Source organism: Entelurus aequoreus, linkage group LG08 (genome assembly GCF_033978785.1).
Source record: "Entelurus aequoreus isolate RoL-2023_Sb linkage group LG08, RoL_Eaeq_v1.1, whole genome shotgun sequence".
In the NCBI taxonomy this organism is placed as follows: Eukaryota; Metazoa; Chordata; class Actinopteri; order Syngnathiformes; family Syngnathidae; genus Entelurus; species Entelurus aequoreus.
In genome coordinates this window covers 46,828,394-46,848,763 of record NC_084738.1, presented here as the reverse complement: position 1 = coordinate 46,848,763, position 20,370 = coordinate 46,828,394, and the positions used below count along the sequence as shown (strand labels likewise).

Below are 20,370 nucleotides of genomic sequence, written 5' to 3'. Positions count from 1 at the left end.
AACACACGCTTAAAAAAAAAAGCTGGAGGGACACGCATATCCACTTTTTCCTGATAATAGCGGCAGATTTCAATATAAGCCTTTTGCTGTGGCAGACATGCAAGCCATTGTTGACAAACTTCCACCTGTGTCTGAAGGTGGGAGTCTTTGGCTCAACACATTAGACAAGCTAACAGCAGGATACACTCTCTCCGTAGCACACTTTAAGAGGCATTTTGTATCGTTGTGTTTCCACACAAGATGGCAAAAATACAGAACAACAAGCAGGATTAATGGCTGAATCTTCGACCTCACCGATAACACCATACGTTACAAACATAGCTACTGCTATGCGCAGTCTCTTTCCTCAAGATGAGGATGATAAGGCTAATGACAGAGCAGCAAGGAAGCAACTCCTTAATTTACAGATCGCTGAAGATAAAAGGTCAAAAGAACTAATTAGTAAAAAATCAGCTAGGGTATATTCAGCACTGGGTGACCTTGCTTCTGAGTTCCAACAGGTGGAGGAAAGAATCCTCAACAGACGTGCGACCAGACGGTTGGACTCGGGTGGTGGACAACACGGTGCTTCAAAGCCAGTCCGGGGTGGAAACTGTTTCGGCTGTGACCAGCCTGGTCACTGGAGTCGTGATTGTCCGAACATTTTCGACAGGAAAGGTTCCGTAGTGCCAACAAACGAACACAAAAGCGTGGCAAAGGACGCCCACCGCAGGAGCCCCAGCAGGAGATACAGACTGGCCCCCTGCTGGACATGAGTGTCAACGACAATGTTATCAGTTCGTGATTGACACTGGCGCCACCCATTCGATTCTGAATGCAGAGGTACCAAAGAAACTGTGTGCTTCCTCTTTAAAGGTCGAAGGCTTCGCTGGGGTCACAAGGTTACCTGTCACCAAACCACTTCCGGTTCAGATTGCTGGACCTCCTTTACAGACTGTACCCTGACATTCAAATCGCACAGAAGGAACATTCCTGGTGTTACCTGACGGCTCAACCACCAAGCTGCGACACCACTACCAAGGCTCCTACCACAGCCTGAAACAACAGGAATGGCTGACATCCAACTGCTCTAACAGTGAAAACCCTGACTGGCTGAGATGCTTCCGTGTGTTCTGCCACCCGACTCGCCATATGTTATGATCACCAGTTAGACACTCATACCAGGAGACCTTTGACTCCTTTGTATATTTATATATGTTGGAACTCAAGGTGTGGTTGCTCATGTTGACCTATCTTTGAAACAACTAGCATGGTATAAGATGGACACAATAGTATCCCACATTGTTCCCTTGCTCTCTGTCTTGCCTACAAAACCAAAGAACTTAGGTGCAATGATAAGACACGGCGTAGCTGCCAAACATTACACCGACACCCAAATACCACATTTTCAATTGTTTAGGTTTAGCACATAGTTGTGTTAAACACATAACTATGGGCTGCACTTTAGACACCTGTAGGCTACGAGGAGCTAGCAGCCACACAACAGCTGAGCTAAAACGACACATTACACATTTAAGCATATCAAATAATTATAGTTGCTCATTACATACACAAAGTTGCCATGGCAGAAGTCTGATAGAAAGTATTCAGTAACAAACGTGTCCGCATCATTCGACTTTCTACAACATGAGCTTGACTTAATCAATTATTGGGGCCACCAGGTGTGGTAAAATTTCAAAATACTATTGCTAAAGCATCCGCCATAAGGGTAGTATTTTTCTTGTATTTGTGACAATATAAATATGAGCATATGTTGTTACTTTCACCATATTGAATAAGTTACATAAAAGTTAGGGTTTAGTTGAGTTTGAGTTATTGGTGATATTGCTAAGGGGTCCCCTACCCTAACAACACCCCCCAGTGGACCACAGAGGCTAAAGAGACTATCACTGACTTCAAACATGACTTGTCCTCCGCTACTCGACTATTAGCTGACCTTTTTCTTCGATGTTTCTGAAAGTGATAGTATGACTAACAGTCCTTTTTCAGAAACAGAAGGGGGTGAGTGAGGGTGGATACAGACTCCTTGGAACAAAATCGACAATAATCCGACTCTGACACATTCCATAGTTTTAACATTTTTCCCGTGGGTAAGAAGTTATAACTACATTTTAATTTGAAAATAACGATTTTACACATCGATAGTAGTTAAGTAGATCAAATTTAGAATATGGAGGAGGTGAGGGTGAACCATGTATAGTCTTTGATTTCACTTATATGATCAATACGGTACAAGGGAAAAGGTACGTACTGACTTGTGTTGACAATTACAGTGGTTGGCCGGAAGCAACAACAGCCTCAAAAGAGGATGCAACATCAGTAATTAAATGACTTGTTAATGACCTAGTTTCCCCAAAAAGATTAGGTCAGACAACGGCAAGCATTTAAAAAAAATAAAAAAACTCACTTAGCCTTGGTCGAAAAGGCTTTCGGACTAGAACACAGGTTTGGGGTACCATCCTGAGTCCCAAGGTAAGGTTGAAAGGATGGACCAGAACATTAAAAACTAATTGGCTAAAATCTGTGCACAGACCAAATTTAATTGGATTGACATGTTGCAATTAGCGTTAATGATCATTCGAAGGTCCGTGAATAAAACTGTTTTACCGCCCTTTGAGTTTTTCACCCTATGAGCTGCATACAGGTCTGTAGTGGATTGTCCGAAGCTTAAACAGGCAACAAAAGTAGTTTAGTACAACAAATTCATTTACCCATTATCAGAAGTGCAGGTTGAATTAAGTTGGCCGTGCAGACAGACCACATGTTACTCCGGAGCCAACAAGACACACACAAGCCAAAATCACTGTCGAGTTCCGGTCTTCTGCCATTTTTTATATGTCTTTTGTACGTCATTGTTTGTTATCTAAATGCGTCAATGTCTTGTTGTTTTTCCTATCTGTCTCTTGTGCGTCATTGTTTGTTATCTAAATGCGTCAATGTCTTGTTGTTTTTCCTATCTGTTCCATAACAACTCGAATCCTTTAGACAGTCAACACATTCTGTAGACAGGTTGGCACGACTTAATATTCACTTTTGTCCCACCACTGGTCCATTCAATGCCACAAAATACAAGAGAATTGAAAATGAGCGGACATTCTTAAAAGACAAGAAATATAGGTCAAAAGGTCAGAAATTCTACTACAGGTCAGCCCAGGACCAGCAGCCGCCATGGAAGGAGGACTCAGCGTAAAACCAAAATGGTATTTTACACAAAAAATGCAGAATTTGTGTGCCAGTTCTTCTGTACAGATACGAGGATGACAGCCCGCCACTCCAGATTCCCTTCCGGCCGCTGAGAGGGTCAAGATCTAGGTCATCAAACGCAAGTGGACGGAGCCCAGGTGGACTGGTCCCCTCAAGGTCGTGGAACGGACGTCTCACGCCCTTCGACTAGCTGGTAAAGGGGACACCTGGTACCACCTCTCCCTCTACACTCCTGCTGAAGAACCTGACAGATTACCAGCGGATGTCATTGCTGACATCGCCACTACATCTGCCCCACTCGACCCCCCAGCAGCGCCTTTTGAGCCTGAGGCATCTGAAGAAGAACGGGAGCAGAAAACGACTCATTTTTAGTGTGTGTGTTAACGAAGTAACACACATAAGGGGTGATTGTGCTAGTAACCTCTCCCCCTCTAGGTCATAGAAGAGCGAGGCTTTAATTACACACACATAATCCTACAGCCCAGAAGACGACGCTGAGAGAGAGATTTTCTACCTATATTACTCTTTTTAACTTCTATATTGTATATCCTTATTTGAGACCAGCCTTTATACTCGAAGTTATCCAATTTCTCTTGCTTGTTTTCAGCATAACTACATGTGTCGTTACATTAAGTGAAAAGTTTGATGTTTATCCCCGTTTTGTTACCTAAATTACTCGGATATTGATAGACGAAAGGCAGGATGTTACACCCGGTAGTGTTCCCTGACGAACTGGTGCTTGGGCGTGTTCTACTGTCTTTGTGTCTCAGTTCTTCCTTCCTGACGACAGTGACTGACAAGTGTCTAAGAACAAACAGCGGACTTTAAATAGACTGGGTCAAAGGGGATAGCAAGACTTATTATTTGACCTATGCAGTGTGATTAATTACGGGGGACACAATAGCTATTACCGTGGTAATAACCTCTATATTTGTTACGACTCAACCCTGAACCATTGGTGTCGGAAGCAGACAACATACTATGGTAAGTGGTGCCCATCGTCCCTTTTATGTTGTTTTGGGGGTTGACCTGACTGATACAGACTCTAAAGGAATTATTAAAATGAATGTCCTTGAGAGGGCGTTAACTACCTCTACACCCTCTGTAGCACCCAAAGTACCACCGAAGGCCTGGTAGCTTTGACCTTAGGAGCAGGTGCAGGCAACCTATGGCTCAGGTGGATGACTAGCATAGCTAAGAGACAAAACCTGGGTGACTGTGTTGCTTGTTCCGCTGGACGTCCTTTTCCCCACACTTACCCCGCCCCTTTTAAGTTGACTGACATAAATGGCTCAAACTGTCTTATTTCCTTGTTCTCTGAACCCACGCCACCAGGGTGCGATTTGTTGGCTAGTGTGTACCCTCCTGTTGACAATTCCACCCGACTTCTTCCATTTGTGGCCCAAAAGCTGAATTACACGTGTTTTCAATTCAAAGGACCCTCTTCGTCCCCCAACAAATTGGGTGACATTAACCCTTCCTGGTGCACCACACTGATAGATGGCTCAAGGATAGGCCCTTGGGCACGAGCTGACTTATTCTGGTACTGTGGGGAGCACAGATTGTACATTAGAATCCCAACGTTATCCGTAGGGCTTTGTGCTATGGTTAGACTGGTGACCCCACTCACCCTAGTGGGTACCAAATTAACTCACCTTGTAACTCCTGTCTCAGCGGCCTCTCTAAGTTCTCGCCGACGCCGCCATGTTTTATCTCGAAGGAGTGTAAAGGGCTCCTTTGATCTGATGAGAAACCCTGATGGTGTTTACTTTGATGCAATTGGACAACCAAGAGGGGTCCCCTCACAACACAAATTGTGGTGTGAATCCTGTGCAGGTTTCGAGAACCTTCCTATCATTGGTGCTATTTTCCCTGTGACTGCTACTAAACATGTAGAACGCATTAACTATGTTTTTTATAATCTGTTGAGACTGACCAACCTGACTTGTGACGCCGTTGAGGGACTTGCTGAACAACTTTCCCCGACCTCCCTCATGGCCATCCAGAACCGCATAGCCCTTGACCGCATCCTAGCCAAGGAAGAAGGTGTGTGTGCAATGTTTGGTGACCAATGCTGTACCTTCATTCCTAACAACACTGCCCCCGATGGCTCAGTTCAGAGGGCCTTAGAGGGCCTCCAGGCCCTGTCTAAGGAACTTACTGAAGTTTCAGGGGTCTCTGACCCCTTTAAAGATTGGCTCCAAAGCACATTTGGCAGGTGGACTGACCTAATTAAGTCTGTCCTGGTCTCCATTAGAGTTTTCTTGGCCATTATAGCCTCTTGCGGTTGCTTTATCGCCCCTTGTGCTAGGTCTCTATGCACCCGCATCATTGTTAGAGCTGTCAAAGGTCAACCCCACCCTGGTTCTGGGCTTGCTATGTCACTGAAGGGGGTCAAGCATAGTGGTGACTTTCAGGGACTGTTAGTTTCCTTCCCTGACAATGACGACATTGACGTTGACTCCCTCCTTCTCTCTCCCATGTAACTATGGTTTGATTGTTTATCGATAGCTTGCTCGAAAACCAAAACAGCACCTACTTTAATGTAGGGCGTGCTTTAGAGGTGTTGCTCTCGTAGGAGAGATCTTTTGGATAAGATCTGAAGGGGGATTGTGGATAATGCATATGTTTAAGAGTTATTTCTTTATTCATAATCATGTTTGAATCAGCTCATATTTTTCCATGTATACTCTGTATACCAGTTTGTCTTTGTCTTCAGATTGCCTGTTTAGACAGGGTCGTAAACCATCAGGAATGTGAACACAACCCCCAAGTCTCTCTTCTTATCAGTGTTGAGAGGAGGGGGGGGGGAGAGATGGGGGCTTTCTTTGTGTGAAAAGAGTTGCTTTTTCCTTTGGAATGCCAGATCAACTTGGGCTACGCATTTGTATGTGTTGTTCGAGGCTGGTCTCTATTCTCAAATATTTGACAATAAATTACAAAATACCTATACTGTGCTTGGTGGTACCTTTGAGTTCAGTTTATATGTCATCTAAGGAACTTGGGACTGACCAGCGTTTTACATCCCACTTGGAGGAACATCTGGTCAAACGCAACACATCCTAGTCACGTCCGTTGTGTCCTTGGGCAAGACACTTCACCCTTGCTCCTGATGGCTGCTGGTTAGCGACTTGCATGGCAGCTCCCGCCATAAGTGTGTGAATGTGTGTGTGAATGGGTGAATGTGGAAATACTGTCAAAGCGCTTTGAGTACCTTAAAGGTAGAAAAGCGCTATACAAGTATAACCCATTTATCATTTATTTAAAACAAAAACCATGTTGTGACCACCCACACCAGAGACATGAATTGAAAGACTCCACCCTTAAAATTCACAACTGACAAAGCCTTTTGGATAATAGACGAAACGTCAGCAAACAGGAAGAGTCCAGTTGTGGATTACTAGAATACTTGTTTGAAGTTACTTGCCTCATAAATATGCAAAAAACAAACATAGTCATTGTCACTCACTGCGGTTGTCTTTGCTCTGCAGTATGGGCGTGTAGCTGTTTTTGGAAGTGCGCCCATCAGAGGTGGTCAGCATGGCGCTGTTGTTTCTCTCGCCGTGCTGCACGGGACTCGACTGGTGGCGCAAGATGTCCACCAGCGACCTGGCACACAAGATGGACCAGAGTGTGAAAAACCAGAGCCATTTGAGGAAGTCATATGCAGGAATAGCTACATGACAACGTAAATGTTTTCTATACTTTAGTGATTTTGTTGCTATGTTTAGCAGGTATTCAGACACCCAGGCAACCTTTTCTGCTGCTATTGGAGACTTTTTGAATACGCTGCCATGAAATCATTCTTAAAGGGAATTTAGGATGATTTTCGTCTTTTCTGTTCTGCTTTTCATGTTGTTTCAATGTTATATACTCATAAAATATCATAAGGTTATTGCATTTGGGCATGACCTTGCACGCAGTTTTGATGTTTTGCAGTCTGGATACTTTGTGATATCACAGCAAGGTGGACGTACTTATTTGGACATTAGGTTAAGCTATCAGCCAGATGGTAGGAGCTCCTCCCCCAGTCTGCTTCAAGATGTGACAATGTTATGGCTGCTGCCTGGAGTTTTGTATGTTATTCCTTCTCGTCTTATGCCCCACCTGCCTTAATGTCTATAAAATAACTCAGATGGGAAAATACGGCACCATTGTGACGTTTCTACTTGGTTATTAATAGTGGGATGCACACAGCACAGACGTGCGACATGCAGTCACATAAATGCTGTTAAAGACAGCATTTTTATGCATTGTCTGTATTGATTAGAGAATGGACATGTGTACTTATTGTCGTGACCAGGTGAATCTATACAGTTTATTACGTTTATTTTGACTGTGTCTAGAAAAAAATTGCGGTGGCGTTCATCTACAAGATATTTATATAAACAGTTAACATTGTCAAGTTAATTCGGATACATTTGGAATCTAAAGAGAACGCCTCCACAAATATAAAATGGGACTGTTGATGACAATGTACTCAAAATTTACACCAAAGCATATCCAATACATATTATCTAAACCAGTGTTTTTTAACCATAGGGCTTCTAAAATAATCTGTCTCTTAAGTGTACTCATTTCTAATACACCTTTTCACCACAAGCGGCAGTAATGACAATCTAAAACAGACAAAGAAGTCTGGAAAGAAAAGTCAGAGAGGTTTCTTAAGCGCAAAAATTATGATCAAAGTGGTAAAGTTGTATTTTAATTTGCACTTTAACTTAACATATATTATTATTATTTATTATTATTTTAAGGTAAAAAAAAGTAAAAAATTAATAAAACTTAAAGTACCACTGATAGTCACACACACTAGGTGTGGTGAAATTGTCCTCTGGATTTGACCCATTCCCTTGTTGCACCCTCTGGGAGGTGAGGGGAGCAGTGAGCAGCAGCGGAGGCCGCACTCGGGAATCATTTTGGTGATTTAACCCCTTATTCCAACCCTTGATGCTGAGTGCCAAGCAGGGAGGTAATGGGTCCCATTTTTATAGTCTTTGGTATGACTCGGCCGGGGTTTGAACTCACGACCTACCGATCTCAGGGCGTACACTCTAACCACAAGGCCACTGAGCAGGCCTTAATTAGACTTTATCGTTCCTTTTTGGACATGCTGTAATGAGAAACTGAAAAAATGTGCTGTATCATATTGTAATTGTATGCATGTTTGAAATTAACTAACTCTTTAACCATAACCATAACCATTTCTTTTAGCGTAACCATTCTTCACCTAAATGCGAATATATCCCAGCAGTCGGCATCCTAATGACAGCACACCTTGTACAGTAAGTGATGTTTTATTATGTTTGTTGGCTCTCATAAAATCTGAAGTGAGTAATAATCAGTGATGTTGAAAAAAGTGAACGTTGTGATGCATTTTTGAAGTTAATGCGCCGCATATGCTTAGGATGAACAAAATACGTAAATCCATCCATCCATCCATCCTTTTTCAACCGATTGTTCCTTTCGGGGTCGCAGGAGGTGCTGGAGCCTATCTCAGCTGCATTCGGGCGGAAGGCGGGGTACACCCTGGACAAGTCGCCACCTCATCGCAGGGCCAACACAGATAGACAGACACCATTCACACTCACATTCACACACTAGGGCCAATGTAGTGTTGCCAATCAACCTATCCCCAGGTGCACGTTTTTGGAGGTGGGAGGAAGCCGGAGTACCCGGAGGGAACCCACGCAGTCACGGGGAGAAACATGCAAACTCCACACAGAAAGATCCCGAGCCCGGGATTGAACTCAGGACCTTCGTATTGTGAGGCACATACATTAACCCCTGTGTCACCGTGCTGCAAAATATGTAAATATTAAATGTAATTATAAATGTGCCCGTTATGACATTACATCATATAGAACCTTGACGGAGGTGTTTGGATGTTTTTTTAAGGGCTTTGTAGGTATAATTGCTCTACTCCTATAGGCTCCTTTGTAAGCGGACTTTTGATTGCATTTATTTTATATATGGAATGCAAAAAAACATCCATCTTCATGTCTCTTATAATGATTGAGAACGATAGGCAAAACTAAAAAAAAAAAGTGCAGTTCCCCTTTAAAGACCACCAACAGCTTATTTCCTTACTGAGGAGTTAGCAATGAGTTCAATTTAAGCACAAAGCTTTTTATCAGGCCTATTTGCCATCACTTGACCTATTCAGTGGCCTAGTGGTTAGAGTGTCCGCCCTAAGATCGGTAGGTTGTGAGTTCAAACCCCGGCCGAGTCATACCAAAGACTATAAAAATGGGACCCATTACCTCCCTGCTTGGCACTCAGCATCAAGGGTTGGAATTGGGGGTTAAATCACCAAAAATGATTCCCGGGCGCAGCCACCGCTGCTACTCACTGCTCCCCTCCCCTCCCAGGGGGTGCTCAAGGGTGATGGGTCAAATGCAGAGAATAATTTCGCCACACCTAGTGTGTGTGTGACAATCATTGGTACTTTAACTTTGGCCTATTTTGGGTTAAAAGCCTTCAAAGAAGCATCTCACCTGGGCATGTTGATGTCTCTGTTGCGAGGTCGCCGTGCCACCTTACTGAAGGCAATCCGGACCGCGACGGCCACCACCAGCGTGAAGGAGATGACGCCGCCAATGACGTAGGCCGTACTGCACAGGAAGCGCAAGAAAGTCTAAGCAAAGCAGGACCGGACCATGTCGGTTCCGCCGCCGCACTGACCTGCTGTTCTGCTGCTGGAGAGTTTCAAAGTCCGGGTCGGGCTTGTTGCCCACGGGCACGATGACGGGAACCAGGGGTTCGGCCCAGTCGGGGGACTTGTAGTTTGTGCACGAGTCCTGGTCCAGTCTGCTGCGCTGGTGCTCGCAGCAGAATCTGTACTGGCAGGTCCCGCAGCAGTAGATGTAGCTGCCTTTGGAGCAGTTGAAGGTGGGGTCCAAGTGACCCATCACGTCATAGTAACCCCTGAAGAACAAAGCAGGTGGAACATAGTCCAATTAAAGGCCTACTGAAACCCACTACTACCAACCATGCAGTCTGATAGTTTATATATCAATGATGAAATCTTAACATTGCAACACATGCCAATACGGCCGGGTTAACTTATAAAGTGCAATTTTAAAATTCCCGCCACACTTCCGGTTGAAAAACTCCTTTGGATATGATTTATGCGCGTGACGTCACAAAAGCAACGGAATTGGTTGGACCCCATCGGACCCGATAGAAAAGCCTCTTGTTTTCTTCGACAAAATTCCACATTATTCTGGACATCTGTGTTGGTGAATCTTTTGCAATTTGTTTAATGAACAATGGAGACTGCAAAGAAGAACGTTGTAGGTGGGATCGATCGGTGTCTTAGCGGCTAAGTACAATACTGTAATATCTGTGATACTTGCATTAGTGTACTGTGTCTTTAAGGGTTTGGGGAACATGCATGCGCGAGTGAGTTGGCGGAGAACTTGAGTGTGTGTGAGCGTGAGTTTTGGCTAACAGCAGCTCGTGTATGTGTGTGCGTTACTTTTTGAACTACAACCAGTTACCGCTTGTTAACAAAGCGATTGAGCAATTTGTTTAATGGACAATGGAGACTGCAAATAACAAAGCTGTAGGTGCGATCGGTGGAGCGCCGGACTACAGCAACACCAACACCAGGAGGTTGTGTTGTGTTTTGAGCAGGATAACAGACGCACTACGGTGAGTCTAGCTTTGACTTCCAAACATTTGATCGCTTGCCCGTACGTGCGTGTCGATATGTGCATGTGACGTACGTAACTTTGGGGAAATATATGTTTCTTGCCGACTCTGATGGCGGCCGGGGTGTCGTCAAAAGCGTACAACTCCCGCCGCCGCATCTAAGTTAGCTACGCAGCTAGGTTAGCTTCTGTTTTTTTAGCTTCGCCAAGCGGAATATTATGAATCGTGTATTTACATGTTCATGGTTTAATAGTATTATTTATCTTCTGTCTATCCATCGAGTCAGGGTTTTTTTTAATTTAGTTTCTATCTGCATTTGAGACTGCTATGCTATCGCGTTGGCTACGCAGCTAGGTTAGCTTCTGTTTTTTTAGCTTCGCCAAGCGGAATATTATTAATCATGTATTTACATGTTCATGGTTTAATAGTATTATTGATCTTCTGTCTATCCATCCAGTCAGGGTTTTCTTTAATTTAGTTTCTATCTGCATTTGAGACTGCTGCTATCACGTTGGCTATGTAGCTAGGTTAGCGTCTGTTTTTTTAGCTTCGCAAAGCTGAATTATTAATCGTGTATTTACATGTTCAGTCACTGTGAATGTCCATTTCGCGTTCTCGACTCTCATTTTCAAAAGGATATAGTATCTGAGATGGTTTAAAATACAAATCTGTGATACACAATAGAAAAAGGAGAGAGTGTGGAATCCAATGAGCCAGGTTGTACCTAAGTTACGGTCAGAGCGAAAAAAGATACGTCCATCACTGCCTCTCAAGTCCTTCACTGTAACGTTCCTCATCTACGAATCTTTCATCCTCGCTCAAATTAATGGGGTAATCGTCACTTTCTCGGTCCGAATCTCTCTCGCTCCATTGTAAACAACGGGGAATTGTGAGCAGCACTACCGCTTGTGACGTCACGCTACTTCCGGTACAGGCAAGGCTTTTTTTATCAGCGAGCAAAAGTTGCGAACTTTATCGTCGATTTTCTCTACTAAATCCTTTCAGCAAAAATATGGCAATATCGCGAAATGATCAAGTATGACACATAGAATGGATCTGCTATTCCCGTTTAAATAAAAAAATTTCATTTCAGTAGGCCTTTAAAGGCCTACTGAAACCCACTACTACCGACCACGCAGTCTGATATTTTATATATCGATGAAATCTTAACATTGCAACACATGCCAATACGGCCGGGTTAACTTATAAAGTGCAATTTTAAATTTTCCGCGAAACTTCCGGTTGAAAATGTCTATGTATGATGACGTATGCGCGTGACGTCAATCGTTGAAACGGAAGTATTCGGACACATTGTGTCCAATACAAAAAGCTCTGTTTTCATCGCAAAATTACACAGTATTCTGGACATCTGTGTTGGTGAATCTTTTGCAATTTGTTTAATGAACAATGAAGACTGCAAAGAAGAAAGTTGTAGGTGGGATCGGCGTATTAGCGGCTGGCTGCAGCAACACAACCAGGAGGACTTTGACTTGGATAGCAGACGCGCTATCCGACGCTAGCCGCCGACCGCACGGATGATCAGGTGAAGTCCTTCGTCGCTCCGTCGATCGCTGGAACGTAGGTGAGCACGGGTGTTGATGAGCAGATGAGGGCTGGCTGGCGTAGGTGGATAGCTAATGTTTTTAGCATAGCTCTGTGAGGTCCCGTTGCTAAGTTAGCTTCAATGGCGTCGTTAGCAACAGCATTGTAAAGCTTCGCCAGGCTGGAAAGCATTAACCGTGTATTTACAGGTCCATGGTTTAATAGTATTGTTGATTTTCTGTCTATCCTTCCAGTCAGGGGTTTATTTCTTTTGTTTCTATCTGCAGTTAAGCCCGATGCTATCACGTTAGCTCTGTAGCTAAAGTGCTTCACCAATGTATTGTCGTGGAGATAAAAGTCACTGTGAATGTCCATTTCGCGTTCTCGACTCTCATTTTCAAGAGGATATAGTATCCGAGGTGGTTTAAAATACAAATCTGTGATCCACAATAGAAAAAGGAGAGAGTGTGGAATCCAATGAGCCAGCTTGTACCTAAGTTACGGTCAGAGCGAAAAAAAGATGCGCCCTGCACTGCACTCTAGTCCTTCACTCTCACGTTCCTCATCCACGAATCTTTCATCTTGGCTCAAATTAATGGGGTAATCGTCGCTTTCTCTGTCCGAATCGCTCTCGCTGCTGGTGTAAACAATGGGGAAATGTGAGGAGCCTTTCAACCTGTGACGTCACGCTACTTCCGGTACAGGCAAGGCTTTTTTTTATCAGCGACCAAAAGTTGTGAACATTAACGTCGATGTTCTCTACTAAATCCTTTCAGCAAAAATATGGCAATATCGCGAAATGATCAAGTATGACACATAGAATGGATCTGCTATCGCCGTTTAAATAAAAAAAATCATTTCAGTAGGTCTTTAAGTAAAATTTAAGTAGAATTTGGGTGAATTCAAATGATTGCAATTCCTGGAAAAATGTGAAAATAAATGTTTAAAACTTAATGAACATTTTAATGTTGGAATGGTTAGAAAGCAGTGTGCATTCTCAAAATCAATGGGGAAAATCTGGAATTTTGAGAAAAGTGGGAATTGTTTGAAACGGTTGAGAAATGTGGAAGTGTGCCATTTATCTCATTGAAAACTTTTGGCCGGGAAATGCGTGATGAAGGCAATTTTTTGGAATGTGGAAAAAACAGTTAGATGATGACAAATGTTTTGATTGCATTTTTTGTCATGGTGTTGGAATCGGTTGTGAAATGTGGATGTCGTGGACCTCTCAGGATCAAAAGGAATTTGTGTTTGGAAAATGTGGATTTCAGGAAACAAATACATTTTGTTGGGTATGTGGAAAATTATTAGTTCGAAAATGCTTTGTTTTTTGTTGTTGTTTTTTTTATGTTAGAAAGGTTTCAATTGGTTTAGAAATGTGGAACAGAATTGTCCATTCATTGTCAGTGGGAATTATGGAAAATTGGATGGGATTTTAAAAAAAACACAATGGCTCGCATGTTCCAAATATGTTGAATATTTTGATGTAGGAATGGTTTGAATCGGTTGAAAATTGTGGAAGTAGTTAGTGCAGATTAACAATAATAAGTACAAAAGTAAACTGTTTTATTAAGTAATTTACATGAATACTTTATCTTGGAGAGGGTACTTTTCAGATATTTCCTTTGAGCTGCTTCTCCGTCAAATACACCATCAGCAGCTTTTCCATTTAATTTTATGGATAAATGTCTGCTGTTTGGATATTTTAACATTCTTGTCTGGCATTAGACTCATTCTGCTTCAGTGTGGTGCAGGCTAGCAGTGATACAGTACGTTCAAGATGCTTTGCCAAGTTGACAACATGCTCAAACATGTTTTTGATGGGTTTTTTTCTTTAAATCAATGAATATCATCCACTTGTTGTTCTCAGCTCTGTTCTTCACACTCCCTTTCTTCCTTACCATAGTCAGAAAACAGAGTGATAAGCCAATGCTAGCGCGTAAGACCAGGGGCTTTGGTTGGCTCTTACTGGGTTCACTGTGGCATTTGCTACTACAACCTTAAACTTAAAGCATAACAGTTAGTTGAGGTACCGCTGTATTGGACTGTTAGTGTCTGTGAATGCTCGTTAGCACCTCCCAACAGTTTAATAAGCAGGAGGGCATACAGTACGTTCTGGTGGCGCAAACTAGAAAGAAGTTAAAACAATTTGTATTACAAGCTGGTCCATAATGAAGTGAATTTTCACTGATGCTGAGTCGATGGAGCGGTTGCTAGGCAACAGCAAGACGCCTCTCAGTGCAGCGAGCTCCCGGCAACATCCGGAGGGAGCATCATCCCACACAAGTGAAGAGTCTCTTTAGACAAACATAAGATGGAGTGATGCGTCACGTGCGCGTTACCTGCACACGTCCACGTCCACCAGCTGCCTGGGAGGCGGGGCTACCTGGGCCGCACCCAGAGGCGGCTTCAAGGCCTCCGCCGTCATGTTCCTCGGCAACATGGTCTGCGGGAGCGGCTTGGGGGGCAGCTCGGCCATCAGCGGCGGGTCATCTGCGTCCTCCACCTCTGCCCTCTTGGGCGCTCCCTTGGGGGGCGGCGGCTTGTACCCTGTGAGCAGGAACAGGGTGGCGTGCTTGCCGGCGAGGGGCGAACTGGCGCTGCTCGACGGGTTCCTGACATCGTTATCGGCGGTTACCGTGGCAACAGCAAGGCAGGTGAAAAGCAGCAGAGACAAGCAAAACATCCCTCGAGGAATTGTAGCTTTCATTGTTTAATGATGAGGTCTGTTGCAACTATCGTAGAAAAGGTTTCATCCGTCGCCTGAATGTAAACGTTCTGTAAACGGAGGTGTTGCTAGGCGACGCGTGGACGTTCAAACATCAAGTTTGATTTGCTGGACATGTAAGAAAAGAAGGTGTAAACCGTTCATCCGAGCAGGGAAGAGATGGAGAGAGGACGGTGTAAACATCGAAGCTTGCATGTAAACGTTGTTTGGCACTTCTCCTTGAAGTCACACGGAGGGTTTTGGCGTCTTGTAAACGATCTTAGCCAATGGGCGTTTGGCACGAGACTTCTTTTGAGTCCTCACATTCACGATTTGGCCACAAAAGTCCGAGAGAGGACAGGTGAAGTTTTGGCGGTTTCGCTGGCAGCCGGACGAACGTCAAGGCAAACGAGTGAGTGGCGAGGAGAAAAGGGGGCGGGACCTATGTGCGTAGGACGCCCTTGTGCGAGTGTCTCTGCTCGGAATTCAACTCCAGCCAGCAGTAAAGAACGAAGGAGGGCTTGGGCCCGGTTCGAGCGGGGCAGCGTGGTTCCGCCCACACAACAGACATGAAAGTGTCCGGACTCATCCGTCAGCTCAGACGGGTCAGGTCCAGGCTGAGCAGGCGTGAAGCATGGATGCTCCTCAGGGGGTGGGAGGTGTTATGGCTGCGGCTCTCTATGGCTTCATCGACACCGCGCGCTGCATCCTGGAGCGAGTACGAACGTCACGAGGTCGCTGGCGTTGGATAAAGGGCTGGTCACGCATTTGGCGGCGCGACGTCCGGTGGAAGAAACGCAGGAAGGAGGATGGACGTCAACAGTGTGCTGGCGTAGCAGCGATTGGATTAGCACGTGCTAGTCCATCAAGTCACCAGTTTGTCTTGTCGAGAAGCTTCAAAGCGTGATGATGATGATGCTGCTCGTCCACTCCGCTGAACACTTTCTTCATGATGGACAACGAACAAGATGGCTTCTTCTCTAGACACTTTGGCTCCTCCACTTTTGGTTCACGAGGAGGTGAGGAGGCGGGGCTTCCAGCCGCACTGAAGTTCTTGAAGTTCCCTCCGGTTCTTCAATGTTCAGCAGGTGTCACGCTGTAAGAAAGAAAAGCACACACTTATTTGTTTTGGGTTTTTTAACAGTATGCTTCATTAATGACACACATATGGGTCTCCAAAGTTGCCAATATAGAATTAAACAAGAAAACAGAAAAAATTGAAAAAAGATTAAAAAGAAATAATATAACGTGGTGTTACCAAACACGCAAACATGTTACATTTGGGTTGCACAAGAACAAGGGGTCTGTGTGTGAGTGTGTTGGAGGGCCTGGCAGGCATTCTCAAGGGGATGTTGGAATAATTATTTGTGCTTAGCACCTGGTGCCTCCCACACCCGCCCCTTGGATTGCGCTACCAACATGCCGCTACTACCGAGAATGTATCAGGTCGGAAGCAAAGAAGGAAGCATACTTGCCAACCCTCCCGATTTTCCCGGGAGACTCCCGAATTTCAGTGCCCCTCCCGAAAATCTCCCGGGGCAACCATTCTCCCGGATTTCTCCCGATTTCCACCCGGACAACAATATTGGGGGCATGCCTTAAAGGCCTACTGAAACCCACTACTACCGACCACGCAGTCTGATAGTTTATATATCAATGATGAAATCTTAACATTGCAACACATGCCAATACGGTCGGGTTAACTTATAAAGTGACACTTAAATTTTCCCGGGAAATATCTGGCTGAAACGTCGCGGTATGATGACGTATGCGCGTGACGTAGTCAGTTAAACGGAAGTTATGGTACCCCGTAGAATCCTATACAAAAAGCTCTGTTTTCATTTCATAATTCCACAGTATTCTGGACATCTTTTGCAATTTGTTTAATGAACAATGAAGGCTGCAAAGAGAAAGTTGTAGGTGGGATCGGTGTATTAGCAGCGGACTACAGCAACACAACCAGGAGGACTTTGTTGGAGAGCAGACGCGCTAGCCGGCGACCTCACCTTGACTTCCTACGTCTCCGGGCCGCCAAACGCATCGGGTGAAGTCCTTCGTCCTTCCGCCGATCGCTGGAACGCAGGTGAGCACGGGTGTTGATGAGCAGATGAAGGCTGGCTGGCGTAGGTGGCGAGCTAATGTTTTTAGCATAGCTCTGTGCGGTCCGGTTGCTAAGTTAGCTTCAATGGCGTCATTAGCACAGCATTGTTAACCTTCGCCAGCCTGGAAAGCATTAACCGTGTATTTACATGTCCACGGTTTAATAGTATTGTTGATTTTCTATCTATCCTTCCAGTCAGGGGTTTATTTTTTTTGTTTCTATATGCAGTTAAAGCACGATGCTATCACGTTAGCTCGTAGCTAAAGCGTTTCGCCGATGTATTGTCGTGGAGATAAAAGGCACTGAATGTCCATTTCGCGTTCTCGACTCTCATTTTCAAGAGGATATAGTATCCGAGGTGGTTTAAAATACAAATCCGTGATCCACAATAGAAAAAGGAGAGAGTGTGGAATCCAATGAGCCAGCTTGTACCTAAGTTACGGTCAGAGCGAAAAAAAATATGTATTTCACTGCATTCTAGTCCGTCACTCTAACGTTCCTCGTCCACAAATCTTTCATCCTCGCTCAAATTAATGGGGTAATGGTCCGAATAGCTCTAGCTGCGTTGAAAACAATAGGAAAATATGAGGGAATGAACAACTGACAACGTCACGCTACTTCCGGTAGGGGCAAGGTTTTTTTTTATCAGAGACCAAAAGTTGCGAACTTTATCGACATTGTTCTATACTAAATCCTTTCAGCAAAAATATGGCAATATCGCAAAATGATCAAGTATGACACATAGAATGGATCTGCTATTCCCGTTTAAATAAAAAAAATTCATTTCAGTAGGCCTTTAAAGGCACTGCCTTTAACGTCCTCTCTCACCTGAAACCTTCACCCCTTAACAGCTGCATGTTGTCCAGGCGTCCGCTTTTCCTGCATATAAACAGCGTACCGGCCCAGTTACATAATAATGTAGCGTTGGACGGGTTTAACAACGATCTTTACTCAAAGATGTCAGGAAATGCTGACACGTTGTATGATCTTTCAACAGGTTTAATGATAACGCAAGGCATACTTGATCAACAGTCATACAGGTCACACTGACGGTGTCCGTATAAACAACTTGAACACTGTTACAAATATGCGCCACACTGTGAACCCACACCAAACAAGAATGACAAACACATTTCGGGAGAACATCCGCACCGTAACACAACATAAACAATACCCGGAATCCCTTGCAGCACTAACTCTTCCGGGACGCTACAATAACATCTACGGCAGTGGTTCTTAACCTGGGTTCGATCGAACCCTATGGGTTCGGTGAGTCGGCCTCAGGGGTTCGGCGGAGGTAAAGACACACCCGACTCATTGTGCAAATAAAAACTTCTCCATATCGGCGTATTACGGATACGGCAACAGCAGAAGTCAGACTGATTTGCAGGTGTGTTGGTTTTGTTCTTTGAACAAGGTGATGTTCATGCACGGTTCATTTTGTGCACCAGTAAAAAAACATGGTAACACTTTAGTATGGGGAACATATTCACCAATAATTAGTTGCTTATTAACATGCAAATTAGTAACATATTGGCTCTTAAATAGTCATTATTAAGTACTTATTAACAGTGTTGGGTTAGTTACTGAAAACCAGTAACTAGTTACAGTTACTAGTTACTTCATTTCAAAAGTAACTCAGTTACTAACTCAGTTACTTACACCAAAAAGTAATGCGTTACTGTGAAAAGTAACTATTTAGTTACTTCTTTTTTTCTTCTTCTTTTTTTTTAAAGCTCTCATTAATGCCCTTTTAGCCTTCATTTCAGTACTGTTATTGCACTGGAGAATAATACAATCTGTTGATCAACTTGGCATGCATTTGCATCACTGAACTCTGTTAAGCAATGTGGTCTACATACAACACACAAAGACAAAGATATGTTTCAAAGGGCCAATTTGTTTCTGGCCAGAACAAATTGACAAAACTATTTTAAATAGCTGCAACATAACATACATAAGTAACAAACAGCATAATAACAGCATAGCTGAAAAGCAAGAAAGGCAAACACTACATACACAAAGCCTAACCAGGCATTTTTTCCTCAAGGAATTCTGACACAAAATCATGTCTGAAGCCCAGAACACTCTACACATTTCCCCAGTTTTAGTTTAGAGATAAGGAAAGATTGGCCTGGCCCACTAGGATCCCTCTTTATGTTTGTGAACTTTATAGTCTATACATTTAGAGTGATGTGATAATCAAACACTCTAGAAGTCTAGAATGAAAGAGTATATAAGAGAATTGACAGCAATGTTCCTTCTAAGGTGCGCACCTGTCCAATTGCGCACTGCTCAAGCATCCTCTGCGCACGGCAAATCTATGCCAAGCATAAAATCAAATAAAAAAATAAGCGCATAACAATTTTCGACACACGGACACGACAGAGAAAACACTTTTCGTCATCCTTGTTCGAATATTGTAACGTCTGTCGAGACGCTTTGAGGACATGCATTCCATCCATCACTTTACTGAGTAAAACTCTTTATTGTCGGCCATAAACACATCACCAAATCATTAGTAAAAAAAATGATATCTAGCAAAAGTGGTCATTTTCTGCAGTACAAACCAGACCAAAAGCAACTTTGTTATATCAACAGCAGCCGCTCGCTCTTTCTCACTTGCACCAACACATGCACATATGGCACTTAGCCAGTTAGCCGTTTGCAGCCACACAAAAAGTGGGACAACTCCAACACCACACATAAAGTGTCATTCCAGGTTGTTACACTATGATTTACCAATCAAATGTGTGCTTATTCTAGTGTCATTTAATAGGAATCTTAATTTATAAATATTAATAATTAAATGCTGTTAGTATATTAAATAAATACTAATAAAAATATATTTTTTACAAACAGGAAGTTGCAGGAATGTACACATGATCCCATGCTTACATCTCATTAAGCAACATGAGAATGTTTTAATTGGGAACTAAATGCAATGTCTGAAAGGGGTACAAACTATTTCCAAAGCAGGACCTCCACCCAGACAAACAATACAAGTACACAGTTCATGAAAAACAATATTTGTTGTTATTGTCATTGTAAGTGGGCCTAAACACTTATATTAGAAATGGAAATGACTGCTGTCATTTGATTATAATAATAAGAGAATGTTGTCTGTCTATCTGTGTTGGCCCTGCGATGGGTGGGGACT

The 20,370-nt window shown here is 43.5% G+C and overlaps 1 protein-coding gene across 4 annotated transcripts in view; it reads right to left on the bottom strand.

Annotated features, from left to right (window-relative positions):
* shisa7b (shisa family member 7) overlaps positions 1 to 20,370 on the bottom strand; it is a 56,365-nt gene that overhangs the window by 21,808 nt on the left and 14,187 nt on the right. For all 4 annotated transcript variants that reach the window (XM_062056655.1, XM_062056657.1, XM_062056659.1 and 1 more), the window contains exons 2-5: positions 14,745 to 16,205; positions 9,889 to 10,131; positions 9,702 to 9,818; positions 6,674 to 6,813 (exon numbers count right to left, since the gene is read on the bottom strand). In XM_062056655.1, the coding sequence (XP_061912639.1) occupies positions 6,674 to 6,813; positions 9,702 to 9,818; positions 9,889 to 10,131; positions 14,745 to 15,112 (868 nt within the window). In that variant the 5' untranslated portion in view covers positions 15,113 to 16,205. The remainder of the gene's footprint in view (positions 1 to 6,673; positions 6,814 to 9,701; positions 9,819 to 9,888; positions 10,132 to 14,744; positions 16,206 to 20,370) is intronic.